The sequence below is a fragment of the Colletotrichum fioriniae genome, assembly GCF_027942845.1.
Source record: "Colletotrichum fioriniae strain IMI 355084 chromosome Unknown scaffold_2, whole genome shotgun sequence".
Lineage (NCBI taxonomy): Eukaryota > Fungi > Ascomycota > Sordariomycetes > Glomerellales > Glomerellaceae > Colletotrichum > Colletotrichum fioriniae.
In genome coordinates, this window is record NW_027076838.1 from 1,175,721 (window position 1) to 1,190,508 (window position 14,788).

At 53.3% G+C, this 14,788-nt stretch overlaps 3 protein-coding genes across 3 annotated transcripts; 1 reads left to right on the forward strand and 2 right to left on the reverse strand.

Moving 5' to 3' along the window:
- Positions 1–5,961: 5,961 nt before the first annotated feature.
- Positions 5,962–7,235, reverse strand: N0V96_002141 (uncharacterized protein; the record flags this gene model as incomplete). Its single annotated transcript, XM_053187823.1, has 2 exons — positions 5,962–6,432; positions 6,558–7,235. The coding sequence occupies 2 exons, from the start codon at positions 7,233–7,235 to the stop codon at positions 5,962–5,964; spliced, it is 1,149 nt and encodes a 382-aa protein (XP_053055327.1).
- Positions 7,236–8,651: 1,416 nt separating this feature from the next.
- On the reverse strand, positions 8,652–11,861 carry QNS1_1 (glutamine-dependent NAD(+) synthetase; the record flags this gene model as incomplete). Its single annotated transcript, XM_065756446.1, has 12 exons — positions 8,652–8,779; positions 8,851–8,898; positions 8,969–9,212; positions 9,377–9,504; positions 9,751–9,764; positions 9,818–9,840; positions 9,908–10,383; positions 10,449–10,521; positions 10,581–11,090; positions 11,165–11,557; positions 11,643–11,720; positions 11,808–11,861. 12 exons carry the CDS (start codon positions 11,859–11,861, stop codon positions 8,652–8,654), a joined length of 2,169 nt encoding a protein of 722 aa, XP_065614815.1.
- Positions 11,862–12,892: 1,031 nt separating this feature from the next.
- On the forward strand, positions 12,893–14,086 carry PEX10 (peroxisome biogenesis factor 10; the record flags this gene model as incomplete). Its single annotated transcript, XM_053187821.2, has 1 exon — positions 12,893–14,086. One exon carries the CDS (start codon positions 12,893–12,895, stop codon positions 14,084–14,086), a length of 1,194 nt encoding a protein of 397 aa, XP_053055325.2.
- Between the last annotated feature and the right edge of the window lie 702 nt (positions 14,087–14,788).

A 14,788-nucleotide genomic window follows, 5' to 3' on the forward strand; every position in this document is an offset into this window, starting at 1 on the left:
TCCAGATTAGGTTAAGTGGGTAACGTGGGATCGAATGCCCCTGGGCGAAAAGGGGGTGGATAGAGGAAGGCGTGAGATTGAGTTGCTACCTTACCTTACTTCCAGTTCAGAGCCGTAATCCTGTGCCGCCTTCCTGCTGCTGGTCATCCGATGTTTCTACATGAATCTGATGCTGGTAACTGCCTCATCGTCCGAAGCGACTGCCGCCGCCCAAGGCTATGAACGAGGGAAGGTACCAATCTGGAAGCTATCTGAGGGAGGTACGGATGGACCTTCCCGTCCTCCCCTTCCTTCCGTCAGCGGAATCCAATGGAAGTAAGGTACATCCCGAGGCCTAACACAGAAACGCCTGATGTGTATCCGTTCCATTCCCCGAATCCTCCGGTAGCCACACCGTCCACAAACACAAGAATAAACTCGAACTGGGCCACGTTACCAACGACACGGTAACGAGCCTCGCCCGTCGCTGTCAAACGGAAAGACGTACGGCGTAGTCGGATGGAGACAACTAAACCTAAACCTAAACCTTTGAAGATATCCAACTCGTTCAGTTTCGCATCCCACTATTCAGTTCAGCCTTGAAAGCCGGCGTGGGAAATATGTAACGGCCTGCAGTTCGTGCAACACATCGCAGCAAGTTTCTTTTCAGGTTTCGATCCAGCATACGACAAGGCGCTTCCCAGGCTCCTCACGAACGCCTGGAGATCTCTTTCCCCCGCTCTAGGCAGAATACCCTGCTCTCAGCTACGGCTGGAGGTACAGTTCTTGATTCGACCTGGCCAACTCTCCCAAAGTTTCCCCACTTTGGCGCTGCAGGCCTAGATTGCCCGGTTCGTATGTGACGAACTCGCACCTAGTCGGGGCTTTGCGATCCGAACAATTTCCGCCATCATTTGCTGTCATCGAGGCGCCTACGCTCCGTGATAGCTGAGGCCATGCAGGTGTCATTATTGGCAAATGCTGACCACCACCTAGAAGGCCTGCATTAGGATACTGCTCGCCGAGACAACCTTATCGGTCGGAAACTTGGCACTTGATCGATACGTTTCTCGGTTACGGCAAAAGATTGCGAGTGATCATGGGGTCAACATTTGCGGGTGCATTTACAGATCGAACGTCTCCACGAGACAATTCTCTCTACGTTGTTTTACCCCAACCTAAGAAAGAATGTCCGTTAGACTAAATGTGCTTGCGAAGAGCTACGAAACAACCGGCAGACATCGATGAAGCCACGAAATAACTAGAGCTTGACGAAAATCTCGACTGAACCGCCAACGCGGTTACTCGTCCGCCACTCACCCACAAATTATTCCAACGACTCAGTTGCTGGAAAATGTCCCAAACGCTGATCAACTCTATTTGAGTCAACTAGCTACTTGGCTCGGTTCAATAGCGTCAGCCAAACCAGCAGCGCTGGGCGAGGCCACGGCCAGCCTCAACAGCCCCGACAAGCCGCAAGCCACTTCCTGTGTCGCTTTACCTTTTTCTCTTTCGTCCATGATACCAAGGCCGCATGCCTTTCTACATGGCTTGAGAGCATTCTCTCGAAAATGACTGCAGTGCATGCTTGGGCCTGTTCCTGAGGTTGCAATCTGATGTGGCGGCCAAGCCAACCAATGCCAAGCCAGCCTTTCTGTCAGATGCACAAGAGCTGACAACCATCGCAGCGGCACATATGCATGCAATGCATGACGATGTTACCTCAGAACCTCGTATCCAAACCACATTCTCAAAGATCGCGGGGTTTGAATGACCTCTCTCTCACGATGCAAGTGGGAGCATTGGCCGAACTACACAGAACTGGCTGAAGACTTTGCTGAGCAACCAAGATAGAAAAAGTCCAGTCTCCATGACGGACTCAAGTAACACAACCAGTGCGCTTTCCATACACAGACAGTCATCTCTGACGTTGTTGACATGGCTCGGAGAAATTCGTCCAAGCAAACCTGAAGAGGTTTCTCCGCCCCTCATTTATGTCTCCGAACTTGTCTAGCCTTACACCAACTACCGCCGATACTCGAGTTTCTTCACTGCCGGCTTGAATCAGTCAAGATCATGGAAAATATGTGGTGATTGCCTGCAGAGCAATACAACCAACAGCCGAGTCCCAGTGGCTTGGGAAAGCACTGGTTTGGGAAAGCGCTCGGCGGCGTTGAAGTGGCCAACGCCACCCTTGCTGGTTCACATCGATGATCGAGGGCTTGAGACATCGTCGCCCAAGGCACCTGGACATCAAGTTGCGTTCTTTTCTCTTATGTTCTGGGCCATCTTTGGCTTTCTTTGCCTGCCGGTCAACGGCCCTGACTTCCATTTTGGGAAGTAATGCTTGCCGATGCTGACGTGCTGGTTCCTAGCGGTTACCGCCAAATATTGAAAACCATGGGAGAGACTTCCTCTTGGATCAGCTCTTGCTTCCACAATGCATCTAGCGTTGGGATATGAGACGGCCATGGCCGACGTCCCCCGACATTTTAACATTAGGCCTACGCGGAACCCCGCCTTACTACGCTGATGCCTTATCTTTGGATTGAGTCGGCTGGACGTTCCAAAAGAGTCTAATCAGACTCGTGGAATTTGGGAGCGGGATCTATCAACTCCTCCCTTTGACCCCTGACTAGTGGCTCTATCCGCAAAGTTGTGCTCTAGAACTGTTGGCACCGCTAGCCCAAACAATAGTCTGTTTCCTCCTCTCAGCTCTCCACACTACTCACTCGCATCTTCAGTCTTGACAACACTGTTTGTTTTTCACCACATGGAAATCTCTCGCCACTGGTGAGATATCAAGGCTCAAGATTGACAGCAGCGATGAAGTCTGCAGTGTGGATCGCATACTTTGACAGATGTGCAGACTATTTGGCAACAACCGGCTTTTGGCCCATCCGAACTCCGAACTCGAACTCTCGCACAGACTGCGGAGTTAAACAAAAGCAGTTCTCATCCATAATCTTGCGAATTGAAGGGTTTGTCCGAAGACTGGTCCGCTTGCTAGGTGCCACCCGCACCGCCCGAGCGGTCCTGAAGCTGAGATCTCGCCCACGGTCCCTTGCTTAATTGAGCCTCGAGGAGTGATGTGACCACGGACCTGCACTGGCGTCCTAATGGTCTGGATTCTCATTTCCACATTGCCAATCATTTGCACACCTTCAATGGACTACTATTGGGCCTTCTACGCAGTAGATCTCTATGGGCTTCGGCAGCCTGCTCTCCACGGATCTGCACTGCGATGGCATCTTTGCCAAGCAGCACAAGCAGAAGCCATTTCTCTCGGCATGAGGTCTCTTGGTGATACCAAGCTTTGTGGCATCAGGCTGGGAGCTCTGTGCTGGCTCCAGGTGCGGGAGAAGCTTCGAGTCTCTCGCGGAAATACATGGCAGAAGTTACTGGAATGTGCCACGATGATATTTGGATGCACTGCTTGGCAAGTGTTTGTCGAACTTAAAGAGCGCATGATATCCCCGTTGATCACGCAGATCGTATGTGTGCGACAATAGAGGGATATCAATTGACCGACTCCGGCCGCCTTGTCCAACAAACAGGATTCCGAGTGTCACCATCGTACAAAGTGCTTGACCGCAACTTTAAAATAGCCGTCTTCGACGACACAAAACGAGTCCAAGGCGCCAGCCTGAGACAAAAACGGATGATGTCGCGAGAAGCTCAGCCAGACAATATAGATCAGCCATCCTTTCGAGCCCCAATGTCTTGCCGGCTGTGACGGCTACGAAAGATCGGAACGCGATGCCCGACAGCGAAGTCTACAGGTTATTACCTTCCAACAAAGAAAAAACCTTATTGCGCCGTTGGACAACCTGCAGCCCTACCGATCTCGTCAGTCTGGGCGCAGTCACATCCGGGGGGAGGAATAGGTCCCGATGACCACGGCCGAGTTACACAGATGTGCTGGTGGCCTATTTCGATATTGACAAGAAAGGCCCCGAGAGCTACTTACGCAAGTCCGCTGCTGAGTGGGAATCATCGGATAATTCGGCTCTGTCAAAAGAATGCATCGAACAGGATTTCGAGGTGGTTTTGTAATACCTTGAGGCAAAGCGGCTGCCTGGAGCTACGTTACCTGCAGTAGACGGCGGCGGCGGCGGGCTTTGACGTTGGCGGGCCCATTTCAGGTTGCCGCGATGAAATCCTTTTTTTCACCCACAGCCGTTGCAGATCTGCTAACGTTTGGAAGGGGAAGGCCCCAGCGATGGTCTCGATCTCAGGCAAACATGCTATCTCGTACCGAAAACGACGCGGGCGACAACAGTAAAGAGAGAAGCCCAGCTTTTTTTTATTTAAGGAAAGATCAACAACGTCGTCTTTGAAGTGGAAACGCGGAGTCCCCTTGCCTCTGTGACACTGCAAGGGCCCACGATTGGAAAAAGGTTATTTCGTTACAGGGCTCTTTTCTCGGAAACTGTGTGAGACATTTCTGCTTGGAGCATCTCTCAGACCCAATTCGAGCATGGTCCGCTTGCCGATCTCGACTTTTCTTTTCCGGATTTCTGAGACAACTTAACAAGGGTCAATCGTCGATTATCGAGGTTTTACTAGTGCCGATTTTTTGAGGAGAGGATACCTATCGATTGATCGTCCGCTCATTCGTCGACTTTTTTTGCTTTTTTTGCTGAGACAATTCTGCTTGGCAGGGAAGTTACTGCAACTGAAGAGACAACTCTGTGCACTGGTAGATTTCCTCTTTCTATGCGGATACTGCAATAACTGGACTCGCCGAGCTACAGTCTTATTGATGTTAATTTGCTGGGCTTGCCTCGGAATCCCTTTTTTTTTCCAAAGTTCCCTCGAGACTGAAGAAAGCCATCTGGAAGTGTTTCCTTCGACACTGGTTTCCACCCTTGTTCCGCTACAGATTCTTTCCTCCCTTCCGATTCAGAACCAGTGTGGGACTAGGGGCTTGTCTCGGGACTAATCGCCCCCTTGCCTTTGCGTAGACAGAATAGGTACAACGAGTGAATCAAAGATTTTCATTGCTAGATAGTGCAAGAAGCAGAGGAAATCCCCAGCGGGAATCGACTACAGAGACAATCGTCAGCGCAGCGATGTCTCGTGTCTCCACTGACTTTGCTCGGGAGGGTTGTGGAACAGATGACACTCGAAATTCTCTTTCAACGTCCTGTGACTATTTCGACCACAGTGTTTAGTACTTATGTTATTAGGTTGCAGAGTCATGGAGATTCTGCCTTGATATGTTCTGTGGCACTGGTTGAGGCGACAATGTCTTTGTAACAAAGTTGCTCGTTTCCCTTCTTTCAATGTAGTTTGTGAGAAGTAGTAATGTAGAAATCATACTGGAAATTTGGAATCGATATGGATTTGTAATGAGTTGTACGAGTAGCACGTCTATGCCCAGATGTGTAGTCCCAATGTGCATGGCCGAATGGTCTCTCTCGCGCCGCTTGGCCATCTTTGATGACTTGCAACCGGTAAGCGTACGTCAAAGCTCCAAGCCTATCAAACTACCGTGTCTTGACTTGTGCGGTCTGAGTTGCTTTCGTGGATGATGGGTATCGGCGTAAAGAGTGTATTGTTTGGCTCTTCGGTTGCGAAACCACGTGCGGGTATCTGACATGGACGAGTTCCGCGATGTTGGGTTATCAGCCTCTGGGGGCTATCAACTGGGTTCTTAATTAACGTCAGGTCAAAGTAGATACCCGAGTCAAGTATAGATAGTACGCAGAGTAGAATGCTTTTAGAAAACCACCAATGAGCAACAACAGTACTCGGGTTTCAGAGTTTTTACTTTTCTAACATAAACACCATGATTTCAAGAATCCAACAAACCATATCTTACAGCTTTAACAAATTTGATATCAGATAAAAGAGATGGTAGAACCTAGAGAAGGCAGGAGAACGATGTAATATCAACCCAGCAGGAAAGAATCTCCTCTCCCCTAAGGAAAGCATCACACCCCCCCTTTTCCAAAAGTCCAACAACTTATCACCATTTTATGCGCACGCAGCAGTCGCAGCAGCAGTAGCAGTAGCAGCCGGCGCATCTCCGCTGAAAGCACCAGTACCGCTAGGCATTCCACCGCTGGGCATACCACCACTCAGCCCACCATCCGACTGCCCCTCAACAGCAACACCGCCCGTCTCCGTCAACTCGAAATCGTAGCTAGTCTCGTATGAAGCAGAGCGATTGACGCCGATGGTGATCCAGCCGAACAATCCGTCGGCGACGTCGTCGCCCAGGTAGGCGTAGTCGAAAAAAGGGTCCGAGTCTGCGTTGGAGCCCAGCTGGCTCGTGACGACGTGATCGTCTGCGTTGAGGGTCACGTCGACGGTGTTGAGGGTGTAGGGGTAAAGGGACTCGACCTCGGTGATGAGGTCTTGGTCCCAGAAGAGCTGGCCGATGTGGGCTGCGTGGGAGGAGGAGAGGGTATTGTTTGGGAGGACTGTTGCGTCGAGGAAGGCGACCTAGGGTGGGTTGTTGGTGTTAGTATATGATCTCTCTCTGATGTGGAATAGGAGCTGTGGTTTCTGGAAGAGGAGAGAGAGAGAGAGAGAGAGAGAGAGAGAGAGAGAGAGAGAGAGAGACTTACCATGTGGTGATGCGTGGCGCGGCCGTCATAGTGACCAGGGAACTTGGTCGTAAACTGCACCACACCATCGGCATCCGTCTTCTGAATGCCGCGGAGGAACGCCTTGTCCAAATTACTCGCGTCATTCACATCCCCGTTCATGGAACTCTGCACGCCAGAGTAGACGCCCGTAGCATTACAGTTCCACAGATCCCAGTACAAGTCTGTAATCGGCTCGCACGTCTCGACATCGATGAACTGCCCATCGAGAACGACATCCACGCCCTCCTGGTCATCGCGCAGGTCGGAGCGGAGGTGCTCCCCCTTGACCCAAAACGGCCCGATCTCGCCCTCCGGGTCGAGGATGCAGGTGTGGTTGGAGCCAAAGAGGTCCGCCGAGGGAGTAGACGTGTCGATGCCGACGTGCGAGGAGGTGAGGTTGTGGCCTACGCCCGCGCTGTCGGTAGCGCGCTTGCGGATGGCGCGGTGGTAGGCGATGGCGTCGGTGCGGCGGACGAGGGCGCGGGCTTGGAGGTCGCGGTAGACTTTGGTGGAGGAGCAGGCTTCGAGGCCGCGGCGGGCGAGGCCGTGGTGGGCGTGGCGGGAGGCGAGGATGGAGGGGTGGGTTTCTTCATGGTGGCCTGGGTGAGCGGTGCCGAGGAGGGCGGAGGTTAGGACGAGGAGGACGGCGGGATGCATTGTTGGCCGTTGTTCGTTGTCTTCGGCGGGGAAAGAGTGGTGGTTTATTGTGTAAGTGAGTGAGCGAGAGTCGTGAGACTATGAAAGAGCGTATTGGGTTTGGGGAAGATGTTTCTGTCTGATAGCTTCTCAATGCTAGGTTTGCTGATGTTCTATTCTTCTATTCTCTAGTCGATGGAGATTCGACGTTCCTTATATGTTTCCATCTTGTTCACGAGGCCTCTCTCTCTTTTTCCGTTGCCTCCCACTTTGGCGATACTCGCTTCTGCGTTGTTCACCAACTCGTCACCCGTCGTCGTCACGTACATCGTCACTGCAATACCGTTGCCATCGAAGCAAAAGTCCGTCCACTCTTCCAAAGTGGACTTTGAGAACCTTGCCATGTTCCGGATGAACTCCCGCCACATAGGAAGCGAAAGAAAAAACACTACCCTTTCCTGACGTTTGCAGATCTCCATGTTCTCCTCCCCCCCTCCACAGTAAAGCGTACGCACATAGCCCTGGTCCACATACTAAATGGATCTCACTACCTACCTTAACTTACACACCGCAGGACATGTTCAGACGAGCCAGGACCACGTTGGCCAATAAGCTCACATGCTTAGCCATCACAACCACGCTTTTAGACGGGGAAACGGGGAGACAGGGACGGGAACAAACGTCACCCAGCCCCTTAGAGGTCTTGGCAGGAGGGCTGGATTTCTGCAAGGAACCTCGCATCGTGAGAACGATACCGGGTACTCGAGCATATTATTCGATCATGTTTGACATGGGTTCCTCCCGGAGCCCACCCACCCCACCTGGAGAGAATTACCATCACAAAAATGCTGATTGGCCACACCGCACTTCACAGGAATTGGAGAGTGATGAACTTTTCGGATCCGAAGCGAGGTAATAGTCGGATGGACAGCCGGCGCTTTGCCGGAGGCTTGTAGTCGGGAAATGTGGGGTAGGCTGTGGAGGGGGCGGGAAGGGGGGAAGGCAGCGGCCGGCATGTGGGAGCCGTGGCCCGTAACGAACAAGCTCTACAGAAGGACTCCGTAAGAGGGCCCGACAACGAATAGGGAGCCTCATTACACGCGTCCTTGTGGTCATTATACTCTGCAATACAGTCTTCGGGCATTTTTGTAGATTCGGGGTCCGACGATACCGCGGAATCCATGGAGTCCATGGACGGGTATGGACCCATTGGGGACCCAGCATATCGTTTCTAGTGCAGTTCTTCTCTCTATTAAGGAATCTGTTTCCACCTTGATCGCCGGAACGCTAGCCCTACGCTGTGGGTCGAGTGCGAGCGACAGGGGAGAATTACAGGGCCCCTCGTCTCCATGCGGAACCATGCCCCCATCATCTAGTAGTGACGGGATACCTTAAGGTAGGGGGTTACGGACTACGGGATACAGACTACGAATACACTTATGCCTTCGTCTTTGCCCTCCGCTTCTCAATCTTTGCAAGCTCCGCATCAATCTTTTTGAAACTCCAGCTCTTCCAGAATGGAGGATACAAGAAGGGCCGGAGGTCGAATCTATTGTCGTCGGGTGCTAATCGACCAGTCAGTGACTTCTTCAACCGGGAGAAAAGAAAGCAAAGCGGATGAGGTGTGCTGCCATACAGTAGTCATTGCAGTGAAGAGCCGGTGTAAGCGTCGTCATCTTGTGTCCTGTTCACCCAAGTTAGAACCACCAAACGGCAGTTTGTCCCATTTTGTCTTCCAGGACAGCAAAACTCACTGTTGATGGCATAAAAGTGGAAAAACTTCTTGACCTTGTCGGCCGTCTGGCTAGGCTCGTACGCGGGAGCATCGTCGTCGGGTCCGCGCTTGCGGTCGACGCTCCAGTCGTGGACGAGACGTTGGAACATGCCGAACGGCCCCAGCTTGTTCACCTTGCGAAGACGGCCCATGATGGTCAGCTCTTGATAGGTCATGCCCATGTCCACCTCGTCGCTCTGTACATAGGTCTCTGAGATGGGTTCCTACAATGCGATTGTGATCACGTAAGTCAGGCTGTTTGTCCCCGCAAAGTCTCTGTTTCTTCCCCCCAAGACAAGGGGAGGATGCTGGCGCATGAGTTGAGCCGCAGCAGCTCTTGCGCGTTCAGCGGGTGGAGGCTTGAGGGGCTAGCGGGTATATCACGTACAAGCTCTGCGGTCGGGACCGCCGTTAGGAAGTCGTGGAGACATGGGATGTTGAAATCCTTTTCGGCCCACGCGATGAAGCGTTTGAGGTCGGCTTTGTCGATGGAACCAATCGGGTTGATATCCGCACCTAAGTTTTGAGTGTTAGTCAGGCATGGAATGACGGTAGACTGCTTCCGATGCTATAGAGTCGTCATGCAGTCCTTGGCCCCCTGCTGGTACTGGCAATGATACCAGGGCGTAGGCAGGCAATGGGACACCGGTACAGTTGGATAAGGGGGTCTACGAGACAAGTAGACGGACTAGACCAGACCCCTCTTAAAGTGATGTGGGGTACTAGCTCCCGTGAATAGGACGTAGCGGGATGAAAGCTTACTGGAACAATCATATCTAGAAACTAGTCAGTATGAGTCATTCTTCGTCGTCAAAGTTGAATTACTGACTTGGTAAAGTAACCTCTGAGGGACTGTGGCAGTCGTTAGATAGACATCAAAGCGGAAATGAACATGGGTATCAAAGCAAAGCAAACGCACCTCTCCGACATTTGCACTGCCCAAGACAAGCAGACCTCCACCACCAGGTCGTCCGCGGGCCGTGGGAAGCAGCTGCCCAAACTCGTACGCGGTGACCATGCGGATTCTCGCCTGGATACACTGCAGCGTCAGGTTCTCCTGGTTCGTCCCGCCCTCGACCTTGAACCTCGGCTCAAAGTTGAGCGCCGTGACGGCGAGGCTCTTTTGGGCGTTGTAGACGTCGTCAATATCGAGGTTGATGTGGTAGCTGCCAATGGCCTCGGCGAGGTCCCTGGCGCGCTGACGCGTCTCGACGGAGCTCTGCGTCTTCATGCCCATGTAGATGGTTGAGAAGATTTGGTTGCAGAGGGCCTGGGGCGTCTTGGGGAGCACACCTTCGCCGTCATACTTTGCGAGGCGCTTGACGTCCTCGATTACCTGGGCGTTGCCCTCCTCGACAGCCTTCATTACGATGCGACACATGGAGAAGACGATTGCTGTGAAAGGGATGTCAGTGGCGACTGATTTCAAGGATGACTGACAGAGGGAGGGAGAGGCGTACTCGCTGTGGCGCAAGAGTCGATTCCTCCACTCAGGGGTACCAAGTAGCCTGCCGTTCCTGATCTGCGGAGATACTGATAGGGGGAGTTAGGTCGGCCGGGCATGTAGAAAAGGGATACTTGGTCCAACTCACATCCCAGAGGTAACAGCCAGCACACAGAGCAATCTCCTCCTCGACCGAGTAGTATTTGGGCTTTATAGGGGGCGAAGGGGTGACCATGATATCCGCGTCTTCGTCCTCGGAGCTGAGCTCGAAAGCAGTCTGGATGCGTTGATACTTGGCATCAGACCGCGCAGCCTGGAGGCCACGCGAGATGGCGGAACGGTAGGCGCGAACTTCCTCAAGATCGACAGTGGCCGTGACGACCTCGACATCGTTCAGGCTGAACTGCGATCCCTGGGCCACGACGTCTCCGTTGACCAAGATCATGGCGGAGCCGTCGTAGTACAGCCTGTCGCCGTCGCAACCTTGTTGGTTGGCGTAGAGGTAGACGCCGCCGCACTTGCGCGTGGCTTCCATGATGAGCTGGAGACGGGTGTCGAGCTTCTGCAGGGTAAAGTGCGAGCCGCTGGAGTTGGTGATGATCTCCACGCCGTCGAGGCTCATTGCGATGTGCGGGGCATTGGGCGTGAAGAGCTCTTCCTGTGGGCGAGCGTGTCAGCTCATCTCCCATGGCCATCGAACCAGTTAGTCACCGTGGTCTCCGATAAACTTACACAGGTCTCTGCACCAAAGCACGTATCGGGAGTTGAAACCACAGCATCTCCAAAGATGACGTGGGTAGACCCCTGAATATCCTGCAGGATCCGGGGCAGATGGTACTCCTCCGTCTGTCTGGGATGCATCCAGGGCGTGAAGTGGCGCATCTCGCGGTAGTTACCATCGTTGGCGAGCCACATCTTGGGCCTGATCATAAGGATCTTGCCATCGAGGCAGAGCACTCGACAGTTGAAGCGCTGGTTGCGGTGCTGCACGGGCATGCCGATGTCGAGGAGGATGCCGTGGCAGGTCTCGTCTAGCAGGATGCGGCGGAGCATCTCGAAGCAGTGCAGGTAGAGGTCCTGCTCGAGGAGATGGTCGAGACATCCGTAGCCGCATATCTCTAGTTCCTGCGATTCTGTTAGACTCTAGCGCATACTTGCAATTGTCCTTGCTCGCGCCGCCGTGCCACAGTTCAAACTTGACAGTACTTACGGGACCGACACGCAGGCGAGCTCCAGCTGCCTTTGCCTTTTGAATACTCTCAATAATGCGAGCGGCATTTCCTTCCCACTATACGTGAATCCGGTCAGAATTTGCTTCCTGAACATAGATGAGGGGTCGTGTGAAGACCATCTATGTAAGTTGCGGAAACCTCACGTCTAAAGCCCACTGGTTTAGCGAACAAGTCGCAACAGTGATGAGATGTCCCATGTTGAGCAGCTCGAGTTACCTGGACATAACAATGTGTTAGTTATCTCCTCGAAGTTGACAAGAGACTTTGTGACGCATGATATCTTACCTTCAGTGCACCTGCACGAACTTGGCGGTAGTCAGTATAAGAATAAATCACCGCGGGGTATGAGATGAGTCATCCAAAGGTCGGATGAGTTCTTAGCCCGAATTTCTGTCCGTGGGAAAAAGAAAAAGAAGTAATTAAAATGCTCAGAGTCTTGTCTCTGACGTTGAAAAAACCTCAATGCCTTTCTGAGCCGACTTACTCGGAGAAGTCTCGGATAGGTGGAAGCTTGGGTTGGCTTAAGACGAACAAGAGCTTTGAGCGGGCGGGAAGCGTTGAACCCCTCGTGCGCGATCGGATGTTAGCAACACGGCACCGGGAACCCGGCCGCCCTAACGCCGCTTATCTACCGTGGAATGACTTCTCCCCAGACCTTGTCACTAACACGACAACTTCATTCTCGTATCTAGTACAAATTTTATGGAAAATATCAAATAAATAAAAATCAGCTAATCAATTGACTTGCTGAAGAAAAAGTCACCATCATAGTCATCTAAAGCTGTTCTGACATCTCACATGGAAGACAAGAAGAGGTAGGCAGGGCGGCAGGGTATCTACATCGAACCCCTGCCAGTACCCCCCGCCGTGGAACCCAAGCACTGACACTCCGGCGCCGCTGCGTTGGCTGCCACACATGCTAACCAGTGACAGACGCCGCTGACAATCGGCCGAGCTCTCCTCTCCTCTAAACCCGCCCCGGCACCCAAATCGCCTCGGCTCAAAAAACATCCCAACCACGGGCCCGGCTGTACCTAGACCTCACGACCTCATTACCTTTACCAATCCCGCGATACCCTCAACGAACAAACGCCTTTGCGACTCTGACCTCACCCCACGAAAACCACAAACGAAACCGCCCTCTCCAAAACCCACGCGACCCAAAAATTGGATTCATAACATACCTCAGCCGCGCGCACGCAGCGCAAATGCACAACACCTCTCCAAAATGACCTCCCCATCACCATCACATCCATCCTCCTCCTCCTCGCCATCAACTCTCCCCTCCTCGCCCTACCCCTACGCCTCCGCCCCAGACATCATCCGCGCCCACCAGAAAGACGCATACTACAAGGGCCACCTCTCAAACACCCTCACCTCCCTCCACCGCCTCCTCCTCGGCGCCCGCTCCGCCCACTCGGCCACCGCCCTCCACAGGCTCCTCGCAGACACTCTCTACCTTGGCCTCACCACCCTTCCCGGGAACCGCACCCTCGGCGAGGAGTACTGCGACCTCGTCCAGCTCCACGTCGGCTCCGACGATACCGACGACCCTTCCGGCGCCCTACCGACCTTGGCCCGCCGCGCATCCTACATCGCGACCTCCGTCCTCCTCCCCTACGTCGCAGGACGCGCCCTCCCCACCCTCCGCGCCCGCCTCCGAACCCTCCTCGAGCCGTCGACCTCTTCAAAATCCTCCTCAAAAACAACATCCAGAAAAGACGCAATAAAAGCCTACCTCGCCACGAACCTCCCCTTCCTGACCTCCGCAGCGCCCATCCACGCAGCGACCCTCGCAATCTTCTACTTCACGGGAACCTACTACGAGCTCGCCAAACGCGTCCTCGGCCTCCGCTACGTCTTCACCCGCCGCGTCCCCGACTCCCCCGACCGCGCAGGCTACGAGGTCCTCGGCGTCCTCCTCGTCGCCCAGCTCGCCGTGCAGTCCTACCTGCACATCCGCTCCACAATCTCCGACGCTGCTGCTGCCGCGGCGGCGGCGGCACGCACACGCTCCAACAGTAGTTCCTTGTTAGACGTCTCCCTCGACGCAAACGCCTATGCCGCAAACACGGGGCTCCTCCTCACCGAGACAGGAACACCAGGCGGCAACGGCGCAGGGAGCAGCAAAGTCGACATCTCCGCCGTCACACACACGCCCGTCATCGCCTCAGCAGATGCCTCCAGCGAACCCGGCGCGCGCTTCGATTTGAGCGACGAAAAGACAATGGCCTACATTTCCGGCGCCGCGCAGAGGAAATGCACCCTCTGCCTCGAGGAACTTAAAGACCCGTCCGCCACGCAGTGCGGGCACGTGTTTTGCTGGACGTGCATCGGGGACTGGGTGCGTGAGAAGCCAGAGTGTCCGCTTTGTAGACGGGAGGCTATGGTGCAGCATATTCTACCGCTGCGGATTGCTTGAGAACTTGAAAGACAGTGAGGGCCGTGGTACGAGGATAACGCTCGGCGTGATGCTTTGTATTCATGATCATCACGATGTACACTTTGGTTATGTGACACTTTTTGGCGCATATTTCCCAGCCGACAGCGACTTGATGAAGTGGAGCGGCGTTGTGGCATTTGTACACCTACGAAATTCTATTGATCATGGACACAGGCTCGAGAAGGGGGAATCTCTGATCAACAACTGAAATGGTTACAACATTTTGCGTTTACCATACTTTTGTACGAAGGCAAAGAAGATGAACGAAAATATCAATATATATATATACCATAGAACTGAGGCCACGCCAACTTCGACTCTCCCTCCCTCTCTTCTTTCCCCCATCATTAAATCTCCTTCAACACAGGCAGAGAGAAAACTAGACGAAAAGAAGAAGAGAACAACTTTCGAATTTGCCTAACCGGAGCCTCATTCGCAACCATAACGCCCAGATGGCTCGGTGAAAGGCTCGAAGACCAGCTAAGAGAATGTGGGCGAGGGTTAAACGGAGAGTACGACGATATTGGTTATCCCGAAGAATTGGGAATCAGATAAAAGGAGATCGACGCATCAACCCAAAAAAAAAAAAGTAGAGTAATATCCGATATTTCACGGCCAAACCCCCCTTGCCTTTCTCCCTTGGCCCCGTTTCCCCTCCAGGGCCATTGATGGTTTCCGATC